The sequence below is a fragment of the Patagioenas fasciata genome, chromosome 5, assembly GCF_037038585.1.
Source record: "Patagioenas fasciata isolate bPatFas1 chromosome 5, bPatFas1.hap1, whole genome shotgun sequence".
In the NCBI taxonomy this organism is placed as follows: domain Eukaryota; kingdom Metazoa; phylum Chordata; class Aves; order Columbiformes; family Columbidae; genus Patagioenas; species Patagioenas fasciata.
The window spans coordinates 29011840-29034213 of record NC_092524.1 but is presented as its reverse complement, the minus strand read 5'-3'; the positions used below and the strand labels follow the sequence as shown (position 1 = coordinate 29034213).

At 48.8% G+C, this 22374-nt stretch overlaps 1 protein-coding gene across 2 annotated transcripts in view; it reads left to right on the top strand.

Moving 5' to 3' along the window:
- CREB3L1 (cAMP responsive element binding protein 3 like 1) overlaps window positions 1-21771 on the top strand; it is a 47051-nt gene extending 25280 nt beyond the window's left edge. The window contains exons 3-12 of one of the 2 annotated variants that reach the window (XM_065839643.2): window positions 4654-4814; window positions 7072-7150; window positions 8094-8251; window positions 8863-9012; window positions 9794-9852; window positions 11740-11808; window positions 14160-14259; window positions 18261-18381; window positions 18851-19097; window positions 19499-21771. In XM_065839643.2, the coding sequence (XP_065695715.1) occupies window positions 4654-4814; window positions 7072-7150; window positions 8094-8251; window positions 8863-9012; window positions 9794-9852; window positions 11740-11808; window positions 14160-14259; window positions 18261-18381; window positions 18851-19097; window positions 19499-19535 (1181 nt within the window). In that variant the 3' untranslated portion in view covers window positions 19536-21771. Of the gene's footprint in view, window positions 1-4653; window positions 4815-7071; window positions 7151-8090; window positions 8252-8862; window positions 9013-9793; window positions 9853-11739; window positions 11809-14159; window positions 14260-18260; window positions 18382-18850; window positions 19098-19498 lie in introns of both variants that reach the window. The other variant, XM_065839642.2, reaches the window with a different exon arrangement.
- The last annotated feature ends 603 nt before the right edge of the window (window positions 21772-22374 follow it).

Below are 22374 nucleotides of genomic sequence, written 5' to 3'. Positions count from 1 at the left end.
GCTCTGGCTGGCTTCCATATATAAGGACAAACTGGCTATTCCTTAGGCTTGCGCATGGCTAATCCAGGGAAAAATCTGATCTGCCGTTGTCAAATACAGCCCACATTTTTTCCTTCAGTTGTGCTCTGACGGTCACATTGCTCCTTTGCTGGGCTGTTATTTACGAGGATGATAATTGGTTGTGGTTCAGTGTGCTGCCAGCTTCTGGCAAGCAATAGGCAATGTCTTTTTAGGACCCTACAAACCTGGGTGTGGATGCCCTAGATCAAAGTCTGTTTTGGCATCAGGCAGCAGAGTTTTGGCTTGAATATAAGAAGCAGGAGTCTCTGGCTGCAACCAGTGCTGGTACATGTGGAAAGCTAAGTGGCTTCTCTACCAGCAGATCTTTTAGCAGGAGACAGAGAGGAACAGTCATTCAAAACCTATTTTTAAAACAATTCATTTCAGGATAATTTGTGATGGCTGGATATTTTTAGAACCATCCTTGCAGAGAGTCCTGTAATTTGTGGGACTGTGTGGGTGTCCCAACAGCTGATGGACATCAGGCTGCCTGAAAAAGCAGTGGCATGGGCTCAGTATACACAGGAGAAAGCCATTCATTTGAGCGAGACTGAGACCTGGGACAGAGGCTTCCCTCATGGCCAGGAATGATCCCAGCTCTCTGGTACAAACACCAAGGCAGGAGGAGAGGAGCTGGCCTCCCCTGCCTCTTTGGTCCCTGCAAAGGGTGCAGCCATCAGTGCCATGTTCCTTGGGGACCACTCAGATAGGTGCTGGGAGAGAGGCTCATGACACATCAAGCAAGCTCTGCCTTAGTATCAAAAAAGCTTTCCATTTACATTTCTTTTTCCTTAGCTTTAACCCCAGTACTGTCTTGGAGGGCAGTCAGCCCAAACAGGCAACCAGGCGACTAACAAAAACCAAACCTGCATGAGTGCACAGACACATCTTTATTTTTCCCCCACAAATAAATAGGAGGAGATGACCTTGGAAATGAGAGAAGCAAAAAGCAGGAGTGTATAGAAAGCAATAAAACAAAGTCTGCCTGCATGAAGCTACCTCAGGGACTCCTCTCTGAGACACTTATCACCACTTCTGCTTCTATGCTCTGTGTTCGGACATACCCCTACTTCAACTGCCGTGTCCCCAAGGCAAGATCACGACTCTCCTGAATGGAGTGTGACTCGAATCCTTGGGCAGAGACCAGCACAGGGTCTACAGCGCATAACCCAGCAGAGCTTGAGATGGATGTGGCACTTGCTCTCTGAGAGTGCAGATCAGCTCTATACAAAGAGTAAGGCCTAGTATTAATGTGGCAGGTATAGGGGTATCTGTGCTCCCACTCCTGCAGTAGGATAATTCAACCCATCTTTCCAGGGCTATCTTGGCTCATAATTGTATGTGAGTCATATTCCAGTGTAGCCCTGAGTCAGGTCCAGTATTTGCAACACTGTGCAGTCCTTTTGGCACAGCTTCATCCCGTCTCAGTCCTTAGACATTCACTTCAAATTAATTACCCAGGAATGACTTTTCTTTAACAGTAAGCAAGCTCTGCTTGGTCTGCAGAGCCCCTCAGGAATGCCTGGGCTCTGTCTAGGCTTGGAGCTGGCTGAGGCTGGCTATATATCAGCCTTCTCCCAGCTTTTCTGCAGATCTCCAAAACATTTCCAAATCCTGCCCCTTCCCACATGGTTCCCACTAACACAGGTCAGCTAGGGCAAGCCGCTGGGTGCATTGTGACCCTGCATATCAGTGGAGTCTGTTTTCCAGATGGCTTGCACATATGGACTGGCTGTTTTGGTTCTCAGTACCAGCTCTCAGTTCTGCAGGGCATGATCTGATGCCAGGAGCAGGGGGAGCCAGGGTTGTGCAGAACAGTGGGTGCTGGACCAGCCTTGGGCTAGTGCCTGCACTCCTGTACAGGTCCTGCTTCCTCACTACTTTTTGCCTCATGTCCTCAATCCAGGGCAGCTATGGAAATCTCTCAGCTGTGCTTCTTCCCATTATGTACAGAGTATCTAGAGCAGAGAATGAGCTTCCTGGCATGCCTCACCCAGCAAGGTACAGTGAAACCTGCAGTGGTTACAGAATGGCCATACCTCTGAAACAGCGGGATCCACACAAAATGCCTCTACCTCAGTCTCTCATTGACCCTCTCACGGCTTATATGTTTCTGATTCTGTAACCCAGTCGCTCCCCAGATAAATCTCTGAGGGTGGGAAAAAAAGCAGGGTCAGAATGTAGACAGGAAATGGGAGGACAGTGTGTGCTTATTTGGGTGTCTGCTCCTTGGACTGTCTGGACTGACAGTTCTGGGGGCTGGTCTCTCCCTGAGTCAAGTCTGGTGGTCTGCTCTCCCTTGCCTGGTAACTTGCTTCAGCAGCAGCCCTCCCAGACAGAGGATGCCCCACGCCTCTGAGAAAAAGAGAAATTCAGAGCTTTGCAACAGAATGGGGGATGAGGAAGATGAGGCTTAAAATCACAGTAAGGGAACTTCTGGTTAGCCAGTAGCCAAAACCTTCTCATAGTGGGCATAGTGAAACCATAGAAGAGATTTAATGTGGAAGGCTGTGGATTCTTCATCACTTTGCAGAGGCATGAGATCAAGTCAAACAACTGTCTGTCAGGACCAACACAGGCCTAGCTGAGCTTGCCTAGAGCAGCGGGATAGGGTGGAAGACCTCTCAAGGTCCCTTATCTCTGTGATGGGCTGTGGACAGTCAGAAGAATCCAGTCCAAGTTTTCTGGCTGCAAACACTTGTGGCTGTGTAACACCTTGCCTCCTTCCATCAGAAAGGACTTGTTTGCATAGCAGGGGTAACTGAGACTTCACTACCAGCTGTGGGTTTGGTATCCTTAGCAGGACAGAGAAAATGCAATTCAGTCTGTGTCTGTTTAGCAGCCTCTCTTTGTCACTGCTGTGCAGTGCATCCCTGCCTGAGATGCTGCCTGACGATGCTGGCCTCACTGCATTGTGGGAAGCAATCCAGCAGCACTGCAAGCAACACAGCTGATAGGCACATGGAACAGCCACAGGAGCTCATGTCTGTGCTTGAAGATGTCCAGTCACACAGGGAGCTGGAAGGAATAAGCCACTGCTAGAGACACCGATGTAGGCAGCATAGGTGCTAGACCAAAGACACAAGACAACATACTCCACTAGCATGGGCAACACTGTTAACTGATACAGTTCTTGTCCACATTTTAACACCACTCTGCCCATGCAAAATCCAGAGGCAGGATTCTGCCCTGCCCTCTCCTGAGGGTAACAGAGACTGAGTAGGGCAAAGATGAAGTTAATCTACCTTTGAGTTCAGATGTCAGCTCCCACATAAACAGCTGCTTGCTTATAGTCATCTTTATGCAGGCATTTCTCCCCCTCACCTCTTGCCAGGACATCATCTAGACCAAGATGGGCACTGCAGAACTGCTCTGGGCAGCAGACAGCTAGGCAACACCACTGGGTTTGTGAGTGCTGTCTGTATGCAGAGAGTAGTACAGTGGGGTGAGGGATTGCGCCTGACTGTGGCCAACTGGGGCACTACCTGGTGACACACTTGGCAATAGTCTGTACTGTGTCAAGACAAATGCATTTCTGTTTGTCAGATACAAAAGGGAAGGAAAGGGAAAGGGAAAGGGAAAGGGAAAGACAAGGGAAAGGGAAAGGGAAAGGGAAAGGGAAAGGGAAAGGGAAAGGGAAAGGGAAAGGAGGATTAGAGAGGAGGATGCAGGTTCCAGGCAGTTCTCCTGCCTATCACATTTTTCCACATCTGAGCTGCAGTTATCCACCACTGCCTGAATCCCAGGTCCTGGGATCTCTAATTTCAGTGACAAGCCAGGCTCATGCCACCAATGTGCATGGAACAGAGCAGACATGGGGTGAAAGGAGTGTCCCCACACAGCTCCATTGAGTTCTCTTCAGACACTTCCTTTCCCTTGCTGCTGCTTCTGTCCCTACCAGCAATGGCAGTGGGTCACATCTGTAGGCAGCAGTGCACCTGAGCAGTGTGGGGCAGAGGAGGAAACCTCAGAGGTGAGACTGAGGGGAGAAGCCGTGGGAGCTGCCTCACAAGCAAGTGCCACACTGGACTTCCTTCCACAGGAATGGACCTTCCTCCTCTCCTGTCATGCAACGAAGCTCTCATGCTTCACACAACTTTCATGGGAGGCCAAAGCAGCACGTACAGTCACCCTTCAGCCTTTCACTGTCATCGTGCTTGCCCCCAGCTCTCTAGCACAGAGATGGTGCTATTCTTGGTAACACACCTGGCAGCTCTGTGATGCTGGCCATGCTGCCTGAGGAGTAACAGCCCAGCATCCTCCTCGCACTGAGCTCTAAATATAAATAAGCTGCAGAGGATGAGACTGAGACATCACTGGGGGAAGAAACCCTGTAGCTGTCCTCCTCTGTTAGGGCTGCACAGTGAGAGCAGAGCAGAGGCACGATGCCTCTAGCTCTGCCCTGTCTGCTCCCCACACACTGGGGGTTTGTTCCCGTTACTACTCTGTGTTGTGGGCCTGCACATGCTTGTGTGGTGACAGAGCTAAAGTTGGAAAGGCAGCCTCCCCAGACGGGGGGAAACTGTCTGCATGGCTTTTTTTTTTTTTTCCTCTTCTTGCTGGAGTTTGACTCTCACATTGTGCATGTTTCAGAGCTGGAGAATGGAGTGTGGTCACTGGGGCCCAAGCTCTGCTCCATCATGGTGAAACAGGAACAGAACCTGGCTCTAGACCTGCCTGAGTCCCAGCTACCTGCCAGCTCCATACCAGTGCTGAACCTCAACCCTCTGCAGAGACTGCCGGTCCCCGAGGAGGTGAGCCCATCTAAGATCCATCGGGAACCCAGGCTCTCATGCACTGGCACCCCTGGTGATGCACACGCAGCCATGTGACTGCAGGGGTGCTGCTAGCTGATTTAGCTGCTGGACAGACAGAGGAAGGTGATACAAAGCCCAAATATTGCATTATTTGTCATTCTCCTCTTGAAATGGCAGTCAGAGCAGCAGCACACCTAATGCTAGCTAGAACTGTGTTCTTCATTCCTATAGTGAAGCTGTAAGACAGGTTATCCTTCTAAAGAAAACAATGGAAGGAGGGTTTTCTCCAGCACCGGATGCTTTACGATCCTGGGTTAATACAAGTGTGTTTCCTTGTGAAATAAATTACTCACGCTTTTCCTTCATTTACAGCAACGTTTAATGCAATTTATTAACTTGTGTTCCTTAAACATAAACAAAACAGCACTGAGTGCACAAAACAGCGCTGGGTGCGAGGGGAGCCCATGCTCACCAACAGGCACACCTTAGGTTTCTAACCAACTCCTTTTATTTCCTCGGCTAGTCCTTCTTGCACTCTGACTCCCTGGTTGGTTGTCACTAGGAGTCTTCTCTCTTTCTGATTGGTGGTTGAAGAGTTCCTTCTTCCTCAGTGTCAGTTTCTTCGTGTGCAGACTTCAGGTTGTTACTAAGGGGTCTTTTCTACCCGGCTCCCCCCCGGCCCTGCCCCATGGCGGCTGCCTCGGGAGAAGGTCACCTTCTCCTTCACATCACCCCTCCACCTTTCCTATACACATGTACATATGGTACAAAACAAGTTCCACAACTTTTTACATAAGACTTAACTATGTTTTCATTTTCTTCAGTGCCCATGCCTTATTTGGTTATATCTGTAAACATTAAACATCTTATCAGCACGAATCACAACTGCATTTCTCACACTTGAAACAACACGCAAAGACTTTTAAGCCTGCACATGCTGGAGGCCTGTCCCGTCCAATCTGCCAATATTTCTATAGCCACTCTTGGCTCATTTTCATTTCTCAGAGGACAGTGTTAATCAGTGCAATGCCAGTGACCCCACTATTCCTGAGTATAGACCCCTGCTCTGCCACTGTCTTTTTCACGGCCTTGATCTTATAATGTGTCCTCTCACTTTTATCAGCTGCACACTGGAAACGGAGGTCCCATTCCAGGTCCTGCTTGATTTTTCCTATGAAGCAGCAGGAATTATTATTCCTGAGAAAAAAAGACACCAAGTCTTTTGGTCATATCTAAGTTCTTAAGAAGTCTGTTTGTCTAAAGGAGGCTCCCTTATGCCACTAGTATGTGGATCTAAGTTGGGGGCTCAGTTCGGCTGGCCTTGAGTCTAGCCATGTTGGATGGGAAGGTCTGACTAGCCTCACGCACACCTTGGCTATCTTGTAGCAGCTCAGCAGATAACAGTAGAGCATCTCCGGGATTCACTTCCTTTTTTTCACTCATGCTGAGCATCTTTCCATTTAAATGACCATCCAAAACAAACGGGTACTTCCAGCCAAAACTGTGCACAGGCTTCCTCCATTATTTACACAGCTTGAACTTGCTGTGCCTCAAACCTCTGCTGTGTGTGCTCAGCAGCCACACCATGGTGCTCTCTCAGCTGTGTTTACAGTCTGAAGGAGTTTGCAATGTGTCTGTTCAGTGTAAAAACTCCCCCAGCCTATGTTGGGCCATGGAGCTGAGGGGCTGAGGGGCTGCAAAGCCATGGAGCTGAGGGGCTGCAAAGCCCAGATGGGAATAAATCTACTCTTTATTTAACTCTCAGTCCCCTCCAACTGGGAACAGCTGCCCAGTGGCCCTGGTGAAAATCATGTGAGCAGAACAGGGGGTTTGTTCTTTTTCTGTACAGCCCCTATACTCCCATTTCTAATGCAGGCGGATCAAAGAGAGACTTCCCATGGTAATGTAGAGGTTGGTTTAGATTGCACTGTCTGGGTCTAGCAAGGGAAGAATCACCAAGGATAAAAATCATCTCCCTTCTGGAGGTACTCAGTGGACTACTTGGCAGCATATCTATCTGCCACTGCTTCTTCCTCTGCAAACACGTTTGCACTCTGTGTGCCCAGTGACATAGGGGGCTTATCTTTGTAGTCTCGGTTTCTGTTCTGTGTGGTGAGAGGCTGCTTTGGGGCAGAGCTGTGAGATGAGGCAGTACAGAGAGCCCAGGAGCAGCAGCTATGGGCAGAATGCATGGGAGCCCTCTGGGCAGGGGAGGTGGCAGTACCTAAGAGCTCTTTCTGCTTCTTTTCCACAGACTCCTGTAGAAATTACTCCAACACCTGTGATCAAAGCTGAACCCAAAGAGGTGAACCAGTTTCTAAATGTACCTACAGGTAAGAAGAAAGAATTTGCTGGTCAACTTGCATCGCTCTATTATATAACTTGAGTATAGATCCTGACGATACACAGGGAGGAAAGACAACACCTGAGAGCAGAGCCATGCATACAATGTAGCACTGGAGCACAGACAGAGGAATGAGTACTGCACTCTTCCAACTGTGATCAGTGTCTGGACCAGCAGCCACACACAGAATTGTTCAGACAGGGACTCCTAGGCAAAACAGGCTACTTCAGAGCTGGAAATATGCAAAAGCGCCTTTAAAATCCTCTGAGGGACTGTAGTGTTATCCAAAAACAACGATCTGAAAGTCAGGAAATTCAGGATCCAGTTTAATTTGAAAGAAACCCAAGCATCTGAAAATCTGCCGGTGCACAAATGAAAGCACTATAATAACTCCCACTGCTGCAGAGGGACATTCCTTAGGCATATTCCCACCTCCCTTAAGGCCCCCAGGGCTCTCTAGTAGAAAGTGGGGACAGTTTTCAAGTGCTTGGCAACCAAGTGACCAGAGCCCCTTTGGATCAAGTGTGCTGGCAAGTGTGTGAGCCCTATGGTGCATTTGGAAGAGTTCTTCTCTTAGAGATATTCCTGTACTTGTGAGCAGGCTATGGAGCAAAATATCACAAGTTTTATACTCCATTTTGGTTGACACCAGAGTACCTTACTGCTTTGTAAATACCTTCAGTGTCTTGGCAAAGGCTCTGCAAGCTCTTTGACTCCTGCAGTTCCTAGTTTAGCACATTTGAGGTCAGCTTCATCTCTGTCATGGGCAGTGCTCAGTCCAGCCTTCTTATCAGACCCACTCCATCTTGTGAGATTCAACACCCTCTCCTTTCAGTCATGTGTTATGGCAATGCTTTTCTATGTTGGGGCCTGTGCCTGTACCAACAAGCTGACGCGAGAGCCATTGACTTGATCGCCTTATTTCTCAGTAGATGACCTGGTGCAAATGCCTCCAACTCCACCCAGCAGCCATGGCAGTGACAGTGATGGATCTCAGAGCCCCCGATCCCTGCCTCCATCCAGCCCAGCGCGACCTGCTGCTCGCTCTTCTACTGCCATCTCCTCCTCACCTCTCCTGACAGCACCACATGTAAGGAAGCAGCATGACATCACTGGGACACAGGGCTTCTTGATGCTCAGAGGGGACTGGAGGCTTTCTGGGGCTCATGTGGGGGATCCTGGCCTTGTTAAAGTCTCCAAGCTGAAATGCTCTGGCAAGGCAATGGGATGTCCTAGCACAGGGGTGTGGGGTCAGCATGGTGCTCATAGGAGTGAGGAGAGGTGCAATGAGTCTTGCACAATGCCTATCAGGAGCTACCTTGTTTTAGCAAGTGCTGTCTTTCACCCCATACTTTGGTAAATGGCCTATGCACTGGAGGACTTTCTGAGGAGGTTAATGGAAGAAAGGAGTAACTAAGAATTCCCATAACCAGACTGTATTTTAATCATCACCCAAAAGTTCTTTGGCAGGGTCCTGCAATGCAAGTGTGTAGCCAGCCTAACTGTGAAGGAGCAGATGCCCCCCGAAGTAAATAAGGAAGGCAGCTGCTGACATGTGCCCCCAGGATCAGGCTGAGAGCAGGAAAGAGCACTGCCCTGCAGCTATTTGTTCTGAGCCCCTAGCTGCTCTGCAAGGCTTTAAGGAGGGCCACTGGGGACAGGACTCCTTGCTGATGCTGATAGCTGCTCTGTGTATTTCAGAAGTTACAAGGGACCTCTGGCCCACTGCTCTTGACTGAAGAGGAGAAACGCACCTTGATTGCTGAGGGCTACCCCATTCCTACCAAGCTGCCCCTCACCAAAGCAGAGGAGAAAGCACTGAAGAGGGTCAGGAGGAAAATCAAGAACAAGGTGACTACAAAAAACGTAACCATGCAGTTCCCATGATTACAGAGCATCCTCAGCTGACCATTGCTATAGCTACCGTCACCTTATGTGCAGTGCAGCTCAGAAAAGGTGGGATCCTGCCTTTGGTGCACTGGCACGAGCCTCCCAGCCCACAGAAAACGTGCCATGGAGCATCTCTGCATGCATGCTGTGCATGTAGCTGTATCTGGAGAGTGTGGCTTCCAGATCAGCTCCTGGGAGTGTGTGGCCCTGAGATGGGGCCCACAAGCTAAGGCATCACAGATCAGACAAACCGGCCCGGTCAGATCTTATGGGAAACAAGCACCACTGCATGGTGCAGAACAGGTGATGCACAGAGCCCATTGGCCAGGCAGAGGCTGTGAGACTTTAGACTGATTAGAAAGCGTCCCGTGGGGCAAATTATGAGACCCTGAATTAGTTACCTGGTGACTCAGAAGTGGTCTGGGGCTGAATCTGCCCAGATGGCCACAGCACGTACTCAGAGGAGTTCAAAGCAACTCTGAAGATGCTCTCAGCAGCGAGTGGGTCAGGCATACTGCAACAAATGGTTGTAGGCTACAGGCCAAAGAAGGCTGCATACCTACAACACCCATCCCTCCCAGTTTGGGCCTGGAGACCCGTAGGAATGGCTGACTGGAAGGCAGCTTCCCCATTTACCTTTAGGATGCTGTGTGCTCAGGGAATCAAGAAGATGAGGGAGCCACAAAGAAATGTCTAGAGGCTTATGATACTGACTCCTCTCCGATGGCTACCCTCCTCACAGATCTCTGCTCAGGAGAGCCGCAGGAAGAAGAAAGAATATGTGGAGTGTCTTGAGAAAAAGTAAGTTTCTTCTTCTCAGTCTTACCCTTGAAAAAGGAGCCCTGTCCATACACATCCCCCTTTCTAGTGCTTTTGTCTCTGGATTGCTCTTAAGAGTATGATTCCTTGCAAGGCTGGCTGCGCAGAAGTTTGGTTTGGGATCCTGCCCTACAGTTTGGGATTCTGTCCCTACTCCCGACCCTCCTAGAAATCCTCTTGCAGAATATTGCTCTAGAAACCTTGTGTTTCCAGCTGCTTAGTTTGGCTTGCCCCTTGCAGAACATAGGCCATTTTTGACTGCTAACAAGGTAGGATTTTGGGTAAGAGTCATGTTTCCCCACTAGAATTTGCTTCTATTTTGTCTGTCCCATAAGCAGCCGGCCCTCTGAGAGAACGGACCACAGCTTTTCCTCCTCTCTTCCCATGAGGGAGAGCACAGAAGCATTTGATAGCAAGAAAAATTCGGCACTACTGTTATTCCCCACACTCCCTCCCTTTCCACTATTCCCTACATGAGCTTTTTTTTTTCCTCCTTGTGACCTTGAGGTCCTGCATGTATGGCAGGCATAAGACTAAGGTGACATCACATGACACTGACAGGGTAGAAAATAACTCTTGAGGGCTTGATCCTGTGATCCCCTTTGTACTAGCAGCCCCTAATGGGCATTCCCAGGCAAAAAATGCTGGGATCCAGGTGCAAATTCACATTTCTGTTTAAATATCATCTTATTCCCTATTATTAACACTACTTGAGATCAGCAAAATGGAAAAAACCCAACCCCCAAACCTAACTTTAATTAACTCTTCTCCGTGATATTATTTGTTTACCTTCTCTAAGTGTACAGATGACTCAAGGCACCTTCAAGTTCTCATGCCCTTCTGGACAAAGCACCTTGGTGTGCACATGTGTCCGGGCATCAGAGCCCATCATCTCCAGCTAGTGTCCCACACTGACACCCAGATCCTTCAAGCTGGGGCTGACCTTGCTCAAGTGACAGGTCCAGGGCTTTCTGTGCTGGCGCCTCTTCCCCAGCTGTGGCTGTGGTGCCTGTATGTACTCAGTGGTTTGTTACGCTAGTGCATTGCTGTGACAGATGGCTTTCAAACAATGCCAGATTTAAATGTGAACCAAAAGCAGCATTCATTGATTTTTTTTTTTTTTCTTAATGCAACAAGTCTTTTGTTAACTTGGCTTTCTGTAAGAGCTGCTTTGTCAAAACCGGTACTTGGGCCCTTGACCATTCACTTTGACACCTTTGCTGCAAGCCCAGTTTTTACACGGAACGCCAGGTTCGGAGACGGCGCTGGAAGGCAGGATCACGCAGTATCCCTGGCCTGCCTTCCTCCGCGCCTGGAGACATCCCCCTTCCACCGTCCCAGCTGCAGCCTTACCGCTTTCCCTTCTAAGCGGAGGGACGGAGCCTGCCGGTCCTCTGCTGCCCTCAAGTGCCTGCAGTCGGAGCTGGCCCAGCATTTGCACAGAACTGCCTGGTTTTCATGCGCAAGGCGCACAGCCAGGTTACGTTGTCAGCCTGAGTGGGTGAGGTTTGAATTTGTCCCCTTGTTCCTTTCCCATGCTCCTTAAGGGAGTTTGGAAGTAATAGAAGTGCCTGCATAACTTTGGGTCTGTCCTGACTTGAGCTACCTGTGACTGGGTGCTACTGGCTTTCCCAGCCCTCAAAAGGCCAGAACTGGGAACTGTCACACATAACTGTCCACCTGCAGTCTTATCCCTGGTGTATCAGGGCTGGCTGTAGCCAGACAGGTCAGGAACATCTGCCTCCAGGAACATATCTGCAGATGATGGATGAGACCACTGAGCCTCCACACTCTGTGAGAGGAAAGAACTAAATTTTCTTCATCTGTCTGGCCTTTGTAACTAACGGGCTATGGGTTTTATTACCACAGGGTTGAGACATACACAACTGAAAACAATGAACTCTGGAAAAAAGTGGAGACCTTAGAAAACGCAAACAGGTAAGAGGGACTAGACCTGACCTGGTGTGAGTGGGGTGGGGTGCACAGGAAGGGATGCCAGGGGAGCGAGAAGAGAACAGCAGGCTCCCCCAGCTCCTGGCAGGACAGGCGCTGGTTTTCAGCCCATGGCAGCAGTGAGGCAGCTGGGTTTGGTTAGTGAGCCTGGAATGTTTGTGTTGGGACAGCCAGGCTGCACGGCAGCAAGCAGAGAGAGGGAGGAAAGGAGTTTCTTATATCTCATCCTCATTCTCCTTGCAGCCCTTTGGGCTCATACTGCCCTCCTTATTGCCCTCCAGGCCTCTGGCTGTTTCCAGGGTAGCTGCATCAAGGGAGGCTTCTCATACCAGCCTCTCAGACCCATTGTTTCTATTCTTGGCCTCTTTGGAGGAATCCAGGGCCCTGGGCATAGCGTGGCTGTTTCAGGTTTCTCTTGAGAAAGAGCTGAACAGACTTGGTGAATACAGGGAAAGCCCATTCCTCTGGTAAAAGCAGAGATCCCAACTCCCACCAAATCCAGGGCAACTCCCAGTGCATGTGGTACCCCAGCCTTTGCTCTGCTTCTTCCCCTTGCAAAACAAGCCTGAAGGATCTCCCATCTGCTGCTGCTCACCTGAAAGAAGCAAGCTGTTCCCACATCCCCAAAGCAGGCCCCTGGCTCCCTCACCCAAGAGTCTGGTGAGCACTTGTGCTCTTAATGCAGAGAGCTGTCTGACTGGTCACCAGAGGAATTTGCTTCCTTGGAAGCAAATAATGAAGACTCCCACCCCTGCAGTGGGGATGGGCAGCAGGCGCTGGAGGAGGGCCCAGCTCTGTTCCCTCTTACTGGATGCAATAGGTGTGAGCAAGGACAGGGTCAGCTGCAGGGCTGGTGAAGGGGAAGCTCATTTCTGTAGCCCCATTTTTATCATCCCCAGCTTGAACTGAAGTGGAGAACTGCAGTCAGAGGGCCAGTTCCCCACCCTACCCCTCTGCTGCCACTACAGGTCATGGAGTACTCCTTAAGACTCTGCCACGCTCCGTCCTCCCATCCACGACGTGAGTGCTGTGGTCCCGGCTTCCAGGCCAGCCACCGGTGCTGGGAGCAGGGACTGTGAGGCACAGTCTGGCTGAGGTGTGTGGGTCACCAGAGCCTCCCATCAGCCAGAAACATGGCTCCCCAGCTGCATTCACGCATGGGGCACAGCCTGCCACCCAGCCTCTCTGGGAGCACAGGCAGCCCCTGCTGCTGAAAAAGCATGAGCCCCACCCTGCAAATTCAAGAGACTGGCCTAAAAGCCAGGAGATTTTTTTTGTATTTTTTTTTTTTCAAAATACACATTGTGTTTTTTCTAATTCGGTTTGGTTTTTGAGCGCTACCAGTAGGACACTCTGTGCTTCTCTCCACATGTACAAGGAGCACAAGAGGATTTGGAAAGAGATAAAGCTGGGATTCTCCTGCAATCTCCTGGCTCCAGGACCTGGCATTTTATAAAAGCTCAAACATATTTGTGTAAAACAGTCAGTGCTCCCAGGGGGAAACACTCAGTAGTCTGCATTTCAGTCGTTTGCTGCCCTTGGGAACTGTGTGCTCTGTAGTCTCCATCATCCCAGATTTCTTCACCAGCCCAGTGAAGGGTTCGGTGGCTCTTAGGAACACACCTACCACTGTTCTGTGTTGATGTGTGTTGATGGCCATGTTCAGTTAAATGGGGCAGAGAGACCTTAGTGCATGTTCCAGCCAGGACAGCCAGAGAATGAACTAATTGCTGAACTCAAGATTTGGCTTTGCCCACATCAGTTTGCAGAGTTTGCCAAAACTGAAGAAGCTGGAGGGGATCAAAACTGTTTTTTATTTCTCTCATCATCATATGGTTTGGTGCAGAGGTCAAGCTGCAGAGTATGTGTCTCCAGGCCTGTGCTCAAGGTCTGGCCTAACTACCAAGTTCAACCTCCATCCCAGAGCCTGGTTTTCATGATAGCCTGCCTCTTCATTTCCCTGGAAATGGAAATGGGCTTTGAGACACCCAGTAATCTTAAATGAATTGCACATTTAAAATGGTGGGTAGTTGTAGTGAAGGTTGTAGTGGATCTACTGGTGAGGAGATGGAGGGAGTTACTTCAACCTAGTGGCACCTTGGGACATTCCTCCTGCAGTTCCTGCACACTTTATATCCCAAACTCACCCTTTTTTTTTCTTAGTTCCCAAACCTGTTTGGTCAGAGAACTTGGGCAAGATATAGCAAGGGGGAAATGCTTGTTTTCATAAGAAGGGAAAATCAGGATAAAATATGAAGAGGGTAGTGGTGTTCCTGCATCACTTACTGACTGTTACCTCCTTACCAACTTTCGATTTGGGTTGTTTCCTATTCCAGGACTCTGCTCCAGCAGTTACAGAAGCTGCAGGCTCTGGTAGCTGGGAAAGTCTCCAGACCTTACAAAATGGCTTCCACGCAGACTGGGACCTGTCTAATGGTATGAGCTTCATTTCCATCTTCCTTATTGGCCAAGCTTCCCCAGACAGCTTTGTCGATCGCCTGTCTCTGCCCTCTTCCCCGCTGCTTGGCTCTGTTGCCAGTGACATTGGCTCTCTCCTTTTCTGTTAGAGTTACCAGAACTGGGCCATGTGTCATACATACATTGGTAATGTTCATTGTTTATGCAACAGCGGTAGAATAATCCCTGCATTTTAACTGTCTATTCTTTGGGCAAACCAGCACTTTGTTTGCTTTTCATTAGTAATTTGCCATTCAGCAAAAATCTTCAATGAACTTCCATCATAATGGGTAGAGTTTTCTTTTGCTGAGTTGGTAGTGCTTAATGTTTAACTCAGCAAGGCGAGGAAACAGTTCAAGTATTCCTCCCAGTGGGCATTACCTTGTGTTTATCAGCAAGAAATGGCATCTGTTCTTGCTATGCCTGCACATCAGGCTTTGTTAAATCCAGCTGGAATTCTCTTCATTTGCCCTTTGATTAACCAAAATGATTCCGGGTTGTCTGTTGGTTTTGGTAATCCCCTTTGCCTCTTATTTCCCATAGTGGAGGATCATGGTTAAGCAATATTGGCTTCACTGTGGAGCTTTGGGGCATGTCAGTGTGTGGTCGTAAATAAATCAATTGCTCGTTCTTCATCTCAGTTTTTATCAGGGGGAGAGTTTCTGATCCATGATAAAAATATAATCTTCAACTCTGTGATGTCTTTGCAGGTTTGTCATAGTAGCTGCTTGTCAAAGTTAGTTATCTATATGTAGTTATCACTTCCATACTGCTAACAGTCATGAAATACAAACAGATGGTGAGGTGCTTGCCCCACTTTCTCAGCACCCTCAGTGACCCCAGGGGTTGTTTTTCGCTCTTGGTTCAATCAGTTTCCTTGGTTCCAGAGCCCCTGCCTCTGTAATTCCCAGCACTTTCTCCTTTCAAAATCTGCTCAAACTTTTGCTACACTTTGCTGCCTCTGTGTCAGACCAGATTTTAATGACTGACCGTCTTTTCTGTTGGCTGCTCTGTGGCTTCATTCCCAAATTCTTTCCACATTTTTGGGTGTGACTTAGCTGGGCCCAGTGACTCATTGCTCCTTAACACAGCAGCTCATCAGAGCACCTCTGGTTCCAGCAATTCTTCATCACTACTACTTGGAATGAGCAAGTCCAGGAGAGGTGCCTTTCAAACATCCCCTGTGTTATAGGCTGATAAAATATCTAATTTAGCTTTCCATCAATGTCTTATCTCTCCTTGCTGCTCCCTTCATTCCGCAGCATCCTGGCCCACACACCAACTCTCTCAGGCTTCCGAGCTTTGAAGCATTTCAAGAATTTGTAATTTGCTTTTCTATCTGGGGCCAGTTCCTCTCATAGGGCTCCAAGTTCCCATTTTCCATTTACAAATACAGTACTCCTTATCATGACAGACATGTAGAATCATCATGCCTTGCAGGATGGGAGTGGAGCAGAACACCCTTCTTCTTTAGCCCTGTGTCATTCCTGCTGGATATTTGTCCAGCTGGCTCTTGAAGGCCTCCAGTGATAAGCAGTCCTCAGCATCCTCAGGCAAACCATTCCAGAGCTTTGTTATCTTTCCCAGATAAGGCTCTCTCGCTATCTCATCTCAATCTTCCTTGCAACAGCTTAAGCTCATTACAGCTTCTTCTGCCCACTGTAAGCAAGATCAGTTTACCCTCCCTTTGTGCAGCTGCATTTTACATATTGAAAACTATTGGTTTTGAGCAACTCCCTTCAGTCTGCTCTGCTAAATCACCAAAATTTCTTCAGTCTGAGTTACTGGATCACTGCTTGTTCCCAGAGCTCTTGTCCAGACTTTCTCTGATTGCCCTGCATCTTTTTGGAAGCATGGGGCTCAAAGCTGGACACAGTGTTCCACCTGAAGGCCAGTACAGAGCCAGCCAGAAAGCCTGGTAATACTGCCCAGGCTGAGATTTGCCCTTTGCAAGGTAACACCAATTTGTGCCCACCTTGTGCTCCATTTTAACAACCAGTTCCTCTTCTGTAGAACAGGTGCCTGGCCACGTAATCTCTGACATGTTTTCTCTGTTAATCAGTCCTGCCACTTCGCAGGTCTCAGTGGGTCTCGGCATTTGTCTGTATGGATCTGCCTGCTGTTCTCTTGGACCACTTCTCCCAATGTTCAAGATCATTCTGAATTTGAATCATGACCAAAAGCCAGTCTGCTTGTCATCTCTCCCATCTGCAGATTTGATACAGTCCATCATCCAAGTCAAGCTTAAAAATGTTGAATCCTGCCAGAGCCATAATGGATGGCTCTGCTGCTCCATCTGCTGCTTCCTCCCAGTTTGACAGTGAACCATTTGATAACTACACTCTGAGGACATAGTTTTTTGATTAATTTTGCATCCGCCTTTCCTCTGGCTTAGTTTCCCTTGCTTTTTAAGAGGTCAAAATGGTGAGATGGTCAAAAGCTGCGAGATTAACAGTACTCAGAGTCAAACCAAGAGTTATTGTTATGAAGCGTTACAGTATTTGAACTGGAACCGAATCAGAGCATCAGTCAGAGTTAACCTGAAATGAAACAGCATAAAAACAATGCTGGTTTGCAAAGCCCCAGATGAAAGCTGTGTTAAAGCAAGATGTTAAGTATACTGCTCTTTCCCAGCCCATAAAGCCTGTTTTGTTTTAGAAGAGAACAGGCTTCACAGGGCTGGCTCCACTTCCTGGATGTTGTATGTTTGGTTGTGATAATTCTAAGCAGCATCTATTCAGATTTTTTTTCCCCCTGTTTTTTGTGGAATAAGGGTTCTAAATGCCTTGTGTGCCTGATATGATGTGCTTAGACAGTGTCTATACTGTCCAGCTTTAATTTCCTTACTTTAAAACCAGCCATGAAGAGTCTAGACAATCCCTCTTTACATACTAGAGTATCCGTGTGTTATTATTTGATCTTCCACATCTCCTGCAATCCACTGGTGGTCAAAATTATCTTAATGTACCAGCTTCTGTGTGTTACTTAGGCATGGCTATTCTGAAATAAGTGGCTGTTCTGAAAAGCAGTCCAGCTAGCTGTCCCCACAGGTCAGACTTCACTAGTTTATACATAGGTGGCAGAAATCACCAACAAATTGCCTCTTTGAGCTCAGTCTGAGCACTGAGCTGACAACAGCTAGTTATGTACCACCCATGGCACATGAGTATTCAAGTAATAAGGATTTGGCTCTGTGTCTTTTCCCATGTGTCCCCTCTTGCTCTGTACTGGTAGTTCCCTAAACTCTGTAGAGTCCCTTACAATGAACCCTGGCATCTCACTCAGAAGCTTTACTATTACGGCAGAATTTACAGACAGGTGCAGACCTACTGGAGAGAGATTTCATCTGCCTCTTTCTTTTTATCACTGCCCAGTAGCTCTGACTGCTCTGCCTGACAGCTGAAGGTACTAACACCTGGTCCTGCATGCATGCATGTCAAGCATAAATTTAACCCTTTCCTTGGACTCTCCATCCTTGCTATCAGGTATGAGGTGGCTGCAGGTTCTGCTGTCATTTCTGTCCTGTCATGGACAGTAGCTTCACTTTGCTATGTGCTGTGATACCTCCCAGATTTCTCCCAGTGACCTTGTTTTCTTACAGCCCACTGCAGCTCCTGCTTAGCCAATGGTCATATTCCCTTTGGTCAAGACAGAGCTCATCCCTTCTGTTGAGTCTTCCTCTTTCTCAACTTGTTCACCAGCTGTGCCTCCCACCATCAACTATCCTATCAACTGGATGGGCCAGCTGTTACCATTGAACCAGAAATACTTCAAATAAAACAACACGAGGAAGCGTCTGACTTTCCTTCTTAGATTTGGAGCAGATATTAGCAGAGCAAGCCCTTTCCCTCCCTAGGGGACCACAGTGACCCAGTTGTCAGCCTGACCACATGCTGTCACACAGCCTCATGTTTATGTGCTGTGCGGGGGGTATTCCCTCATGGCTACTGACACTGACTCTGTGCTGATCTCCTGTCTAGGTGCTGGCACTCTGCTTCGTTCTGATCCTGGGATCCCTGATGCCCTGTCTCCCTGAGTTCTCTTCAGCATCACAGACAGTGAAAGCAACACCAGCACCAGACATTTACACAACTAGTAAAAGTGAGTCTAACACAGTTGTTCTGTTTCACCCTGTCAAACTATTTCCAGCTCTTCTCTTGACATTCCCAGTTCAGGAATAGTGTTCTCCCCTTAGTGCCTATGCCATATGCTGGGGCTTTGATGAGGGGAGATTCCTGGCCGGTCACCGGTACAAATGCTGATAGCAGCATCTTATTTGGCCTCTTGTTCTCTGCTAACTCTTTTCTGAAAACACGACCAGTGTCAAAGGAAGGAACATGAGGGAAAAGTCCCAGGGCAGATTGATTGCCTTCTGAAGAGGCTGTGTGTCCAGGGGGGCATTTGTCTTTGAAGCTGGGGAGTGGTGAGTATCCTGCAGAGCAGGCCTCCTGCACAGTTGCACATGGACAGGGCCATAGCTGGGTGAGCAAGTGCTGAAACCACCACTGTGACCCACACCCATCGCAAGAGACCTTGTCCTCATTGTTAAGCAATGCTCTTCTTTTTCCAGTTCAGTCACGGAGCCTCCTTTTCTATGATGAGGGTGCTGGCTCCTTAGAAGAGAGCTATAGCTCCTTCCTAACCGTGGACCATCCTGAGGGGTGGGATGCCGAAAAAGGGCAGTCTGAGGAGGGAACACCTCATCTGGCCAGGACTCATGAGACAGCCAAATATCTGAGCAAATCCCAGCTGGAGGGTCCCAACCAGAACCGAACTGACCCAACTCTTGCCCACCTCAAAGAGCAATTCCATGAGAGGTAAGCAGGTGGGGGCCACCCTTTGAACCTAAAAGCGTAGTATCATGTCTGGGGGGGCACAGCAGGCATGTCCCTTCTGCTGCAAGCTAAGGACAGCTGAGTTGCCTGGGACAGTCAATTAGCTAAAAAGCAGTGGCTTGAGAAGGCCAGTGCTGGCAGGGAGCATAAGACCAAGTTTGTTTTCTAGAGCAAAAGTTAGGGACTCCATAAAGCAGTGTCCCACTGGCATAGAGCTGAGGAGGACTGGGTGATTCGGGTGACGCCAGGCTTGCTGGTCATTCAGTGCCCTGGGGAAGGGCTCCATCCTGGTCAGAGCAAACCAGCTGGGCATACAGAGAGATGAATTTGCATAGGAGACTGCAATGAACCTTGACTGATGCCTTGTCTTTTCTTTTCCTCAGGGAGGCAAGCTCCAGTGAGACAGCGGAATACTTGTAGCAGCTGCTGGACCTCAAGGCCTCGTCTGTCTGATTACAGGATTCCCTCCTCACCAAGCAACTGAGGGGACTTGGCAGGAGAGGACACTGCATTCAGACACTCCTAAACTGGCCTTGGGTTCAGCTCCTCCCCTTCCCTGTGCCCCTCTGTTAGTACTGGTCTCTCTGGGGGGAGTCACAAGACTGCCAGCACCAGCAATAAATGTCTGGTGAAGCCCTGAGACGCCCTCTTCTCCTGGCCTTACCTCCTGCTTAAATGAGCACTACCCTATGGGTGTGGGCTCACCTTGGAGTGGAGGGAGATCAGGGAAAGCCCCCAAACTACTCAGCTCACTCCTCAAAGCCTCCAGACCAAGGGGGCTCTCCCCAGACATGTACCTCTTGACTACATCAGATGCACCTGAAGGAGAGAGTGTGCTGGATTTACTGTCCTGCCTGGGAGGCTTAGGAGTGGGTGATTCTGGTGCTAAAGAGATGGCTCTGGAGAGTTTGAGCTCATTCCTTCCCCTCCATCTGTTAGTATACTTCTGCTTCCATTGAGAAAAAACCTAGTTCTTCCTTGCTCTGGTTTTCTCTTGATGGACATGCCTACATAACTTCCACACCAACTATCTGCAAAGATCTGCACACAAACGGAGTGGGGGAGACAGATCCCAGACAGATAAACCACCATAAAAATTAGCCAGCAGTTTCTGGGCAACCAGAGCTCTGAAATAGAGAACAATTTTCCCCCACAATTCACTTCCCTCCACTCTCAGCACCCTTGCTTTGGCAGGGATGATCTTTCCCTTTCTATTCCCAGCTTGGGCCCTAAAGTGCAGTGCTAACCAGGCCAGTGGCCTTCTCACTTTCCATTCCCCTTTGAGACTGGGCGAGAGAAACCCACTCCTATAACCTGCTCTGTATCCCTAATTCTGCTTCATGCCAAGTGGTGTCTTTCTAGGAACCATCAAGGAGAGCTCTGCAGCCCACCAGAAGGCTGTCAGATAGCCACCATTCCCCTCACATCCTCGTTGTCCACAATAGTGTTGTGAAAGCCATGGAGGACATACAGGCCTCTCTGGTGACATGTAAGTCTGTCAGGAAATAAGTTGCATGTTGGAATTGGCCAGGGTCAGCAGAGTCTGTTTTAGGCCTCTTCCTTTTAAATGCTGGCATCAAAGGTGGCAAACTCCTGCCATACCACCCTTCAGGCCAGACTTGCCAAGTTTGGTGCTAAAATGACCTCATCTCAAGCCTGTGCCATCCTCTTTAGCACTGAGACACCCATTTCTGACCCTTCTTCCTCCCCAGCAAAAGCCCTGCTGAAAGGCTCAGGTGTTTCCTTGCTCTGTTCCCTCAGCTGCCATTTGATGGAAGAACAGTGTGGGACACGCATGCCGGAGACCTGGAATGTGGCAGGTTGCCCCGTGTTTGTATGTGGGAGCTGCCATGCACTCTGCCAGGTCTCACAGCAGGCTCCTCTTTGGCTTGTTTCTCTTCAAGCACCCTGGACTCACAGTGCACTGCCCCAGCCTCTCCTCTCCCCCAGGCTGGGAGCGGAGAGGTCTCCCTGGAGAGGAAGGATGGGATGGCTCTTGCTCAAGGACTGGGAGAAGTGAGGGAAGGGCCCTCACATCCCTCTTTTCTGCCTTTTGAAAACTGGTTTTGCCCCCTGAAGCCATTTATGACAAATTCGGACACAGCTAGCTGCAACCATACATATGTGGCCAGCAGGTTGAGGAAGAAGGCAGCCTTCAGCATAGCTCTGCTCTTCTCAAGGTTCACACAGGACCTGCCTGGTCACCAGATACCACTGCATTCCCCATCGTCCACCTCCACCCCAGCACACAGAACCACTGCTGGGTCCAAGCACACCCTCCTCCACCCCAACACTTCCACTGAGCATGTCCCCATGCCTCCCACTCCCACCGTTGTACAGAGACCAAGAGCAGAACTCGTTTGTACATAATGAACCTTATTTTGTATTATTGCCGATCCCTTAAGATATTGTATTTTGGAGTCTCTCAGATCGTATTTTCAGTATTGTATTTTATTAAGAATTAGTGCGGGCTTGGCATCTACAAACTTCTTTCTTGTTAGCAGCTCACTTTCTTCTTATACTCCAGCAGCTGCCTCTTCCCTCCTGTTTTTTGTTTTGTTTTGTTTACAAGCCACCTTTTCCGCTCTTCCTATCACTTGCTCTGCATTTGCTTAGTGAAGCAAAATAAAAAATAAAATAAAAAGATGCAGCATCAGCCCTGCGTTGACGGGTCCTTTCATTGAGGCATGGTTTGTCACATTAGCCCACACACACAGCTTCTCACCGCCTGCTCCCCAACTGTCCCGTTCCCTGGCTGCATGCAGAATTAGTTCAGTGCTGGGACCTTGTGCTTCTTGTCAAGGGCTAGAAGCAAACTTGCATGTTTTATTTCCAGCAGCACTGTGATTTTTTCTGCAGTTCTGAGCAAGTCAGAACTGTTCTGCCTCAATTTCTTCTCCCCCTCCAAAATACCATTAACATTATCCTCTTGGAAGGACGAAGATCATGGGAGAAAGTTTATGAGGTGCAATTAGCTCCTGTGATGAAGGGGCTGTGCAGGGGTCTGTACAATAAAGACATTGCTGGTAGCACCATGGCTCTGGTCCCATCACGTCTGAAAAAAATACCTAAATCCTTCAGTTAACTGTAAAAGCAGAGCAGCTGCGCTCAGATCGGTAACAACTTGGGACCTGACTGGCTGTCAGCCGGCACCTCTGACAGTCCATTTCCATCTGTGAAAACTGATAGGTTTTGTCCTGATTTTGAGTGAAACACAAGGTAACAGGCAGTGTAGAAAATGAGTCTTCATTTTCTAGAA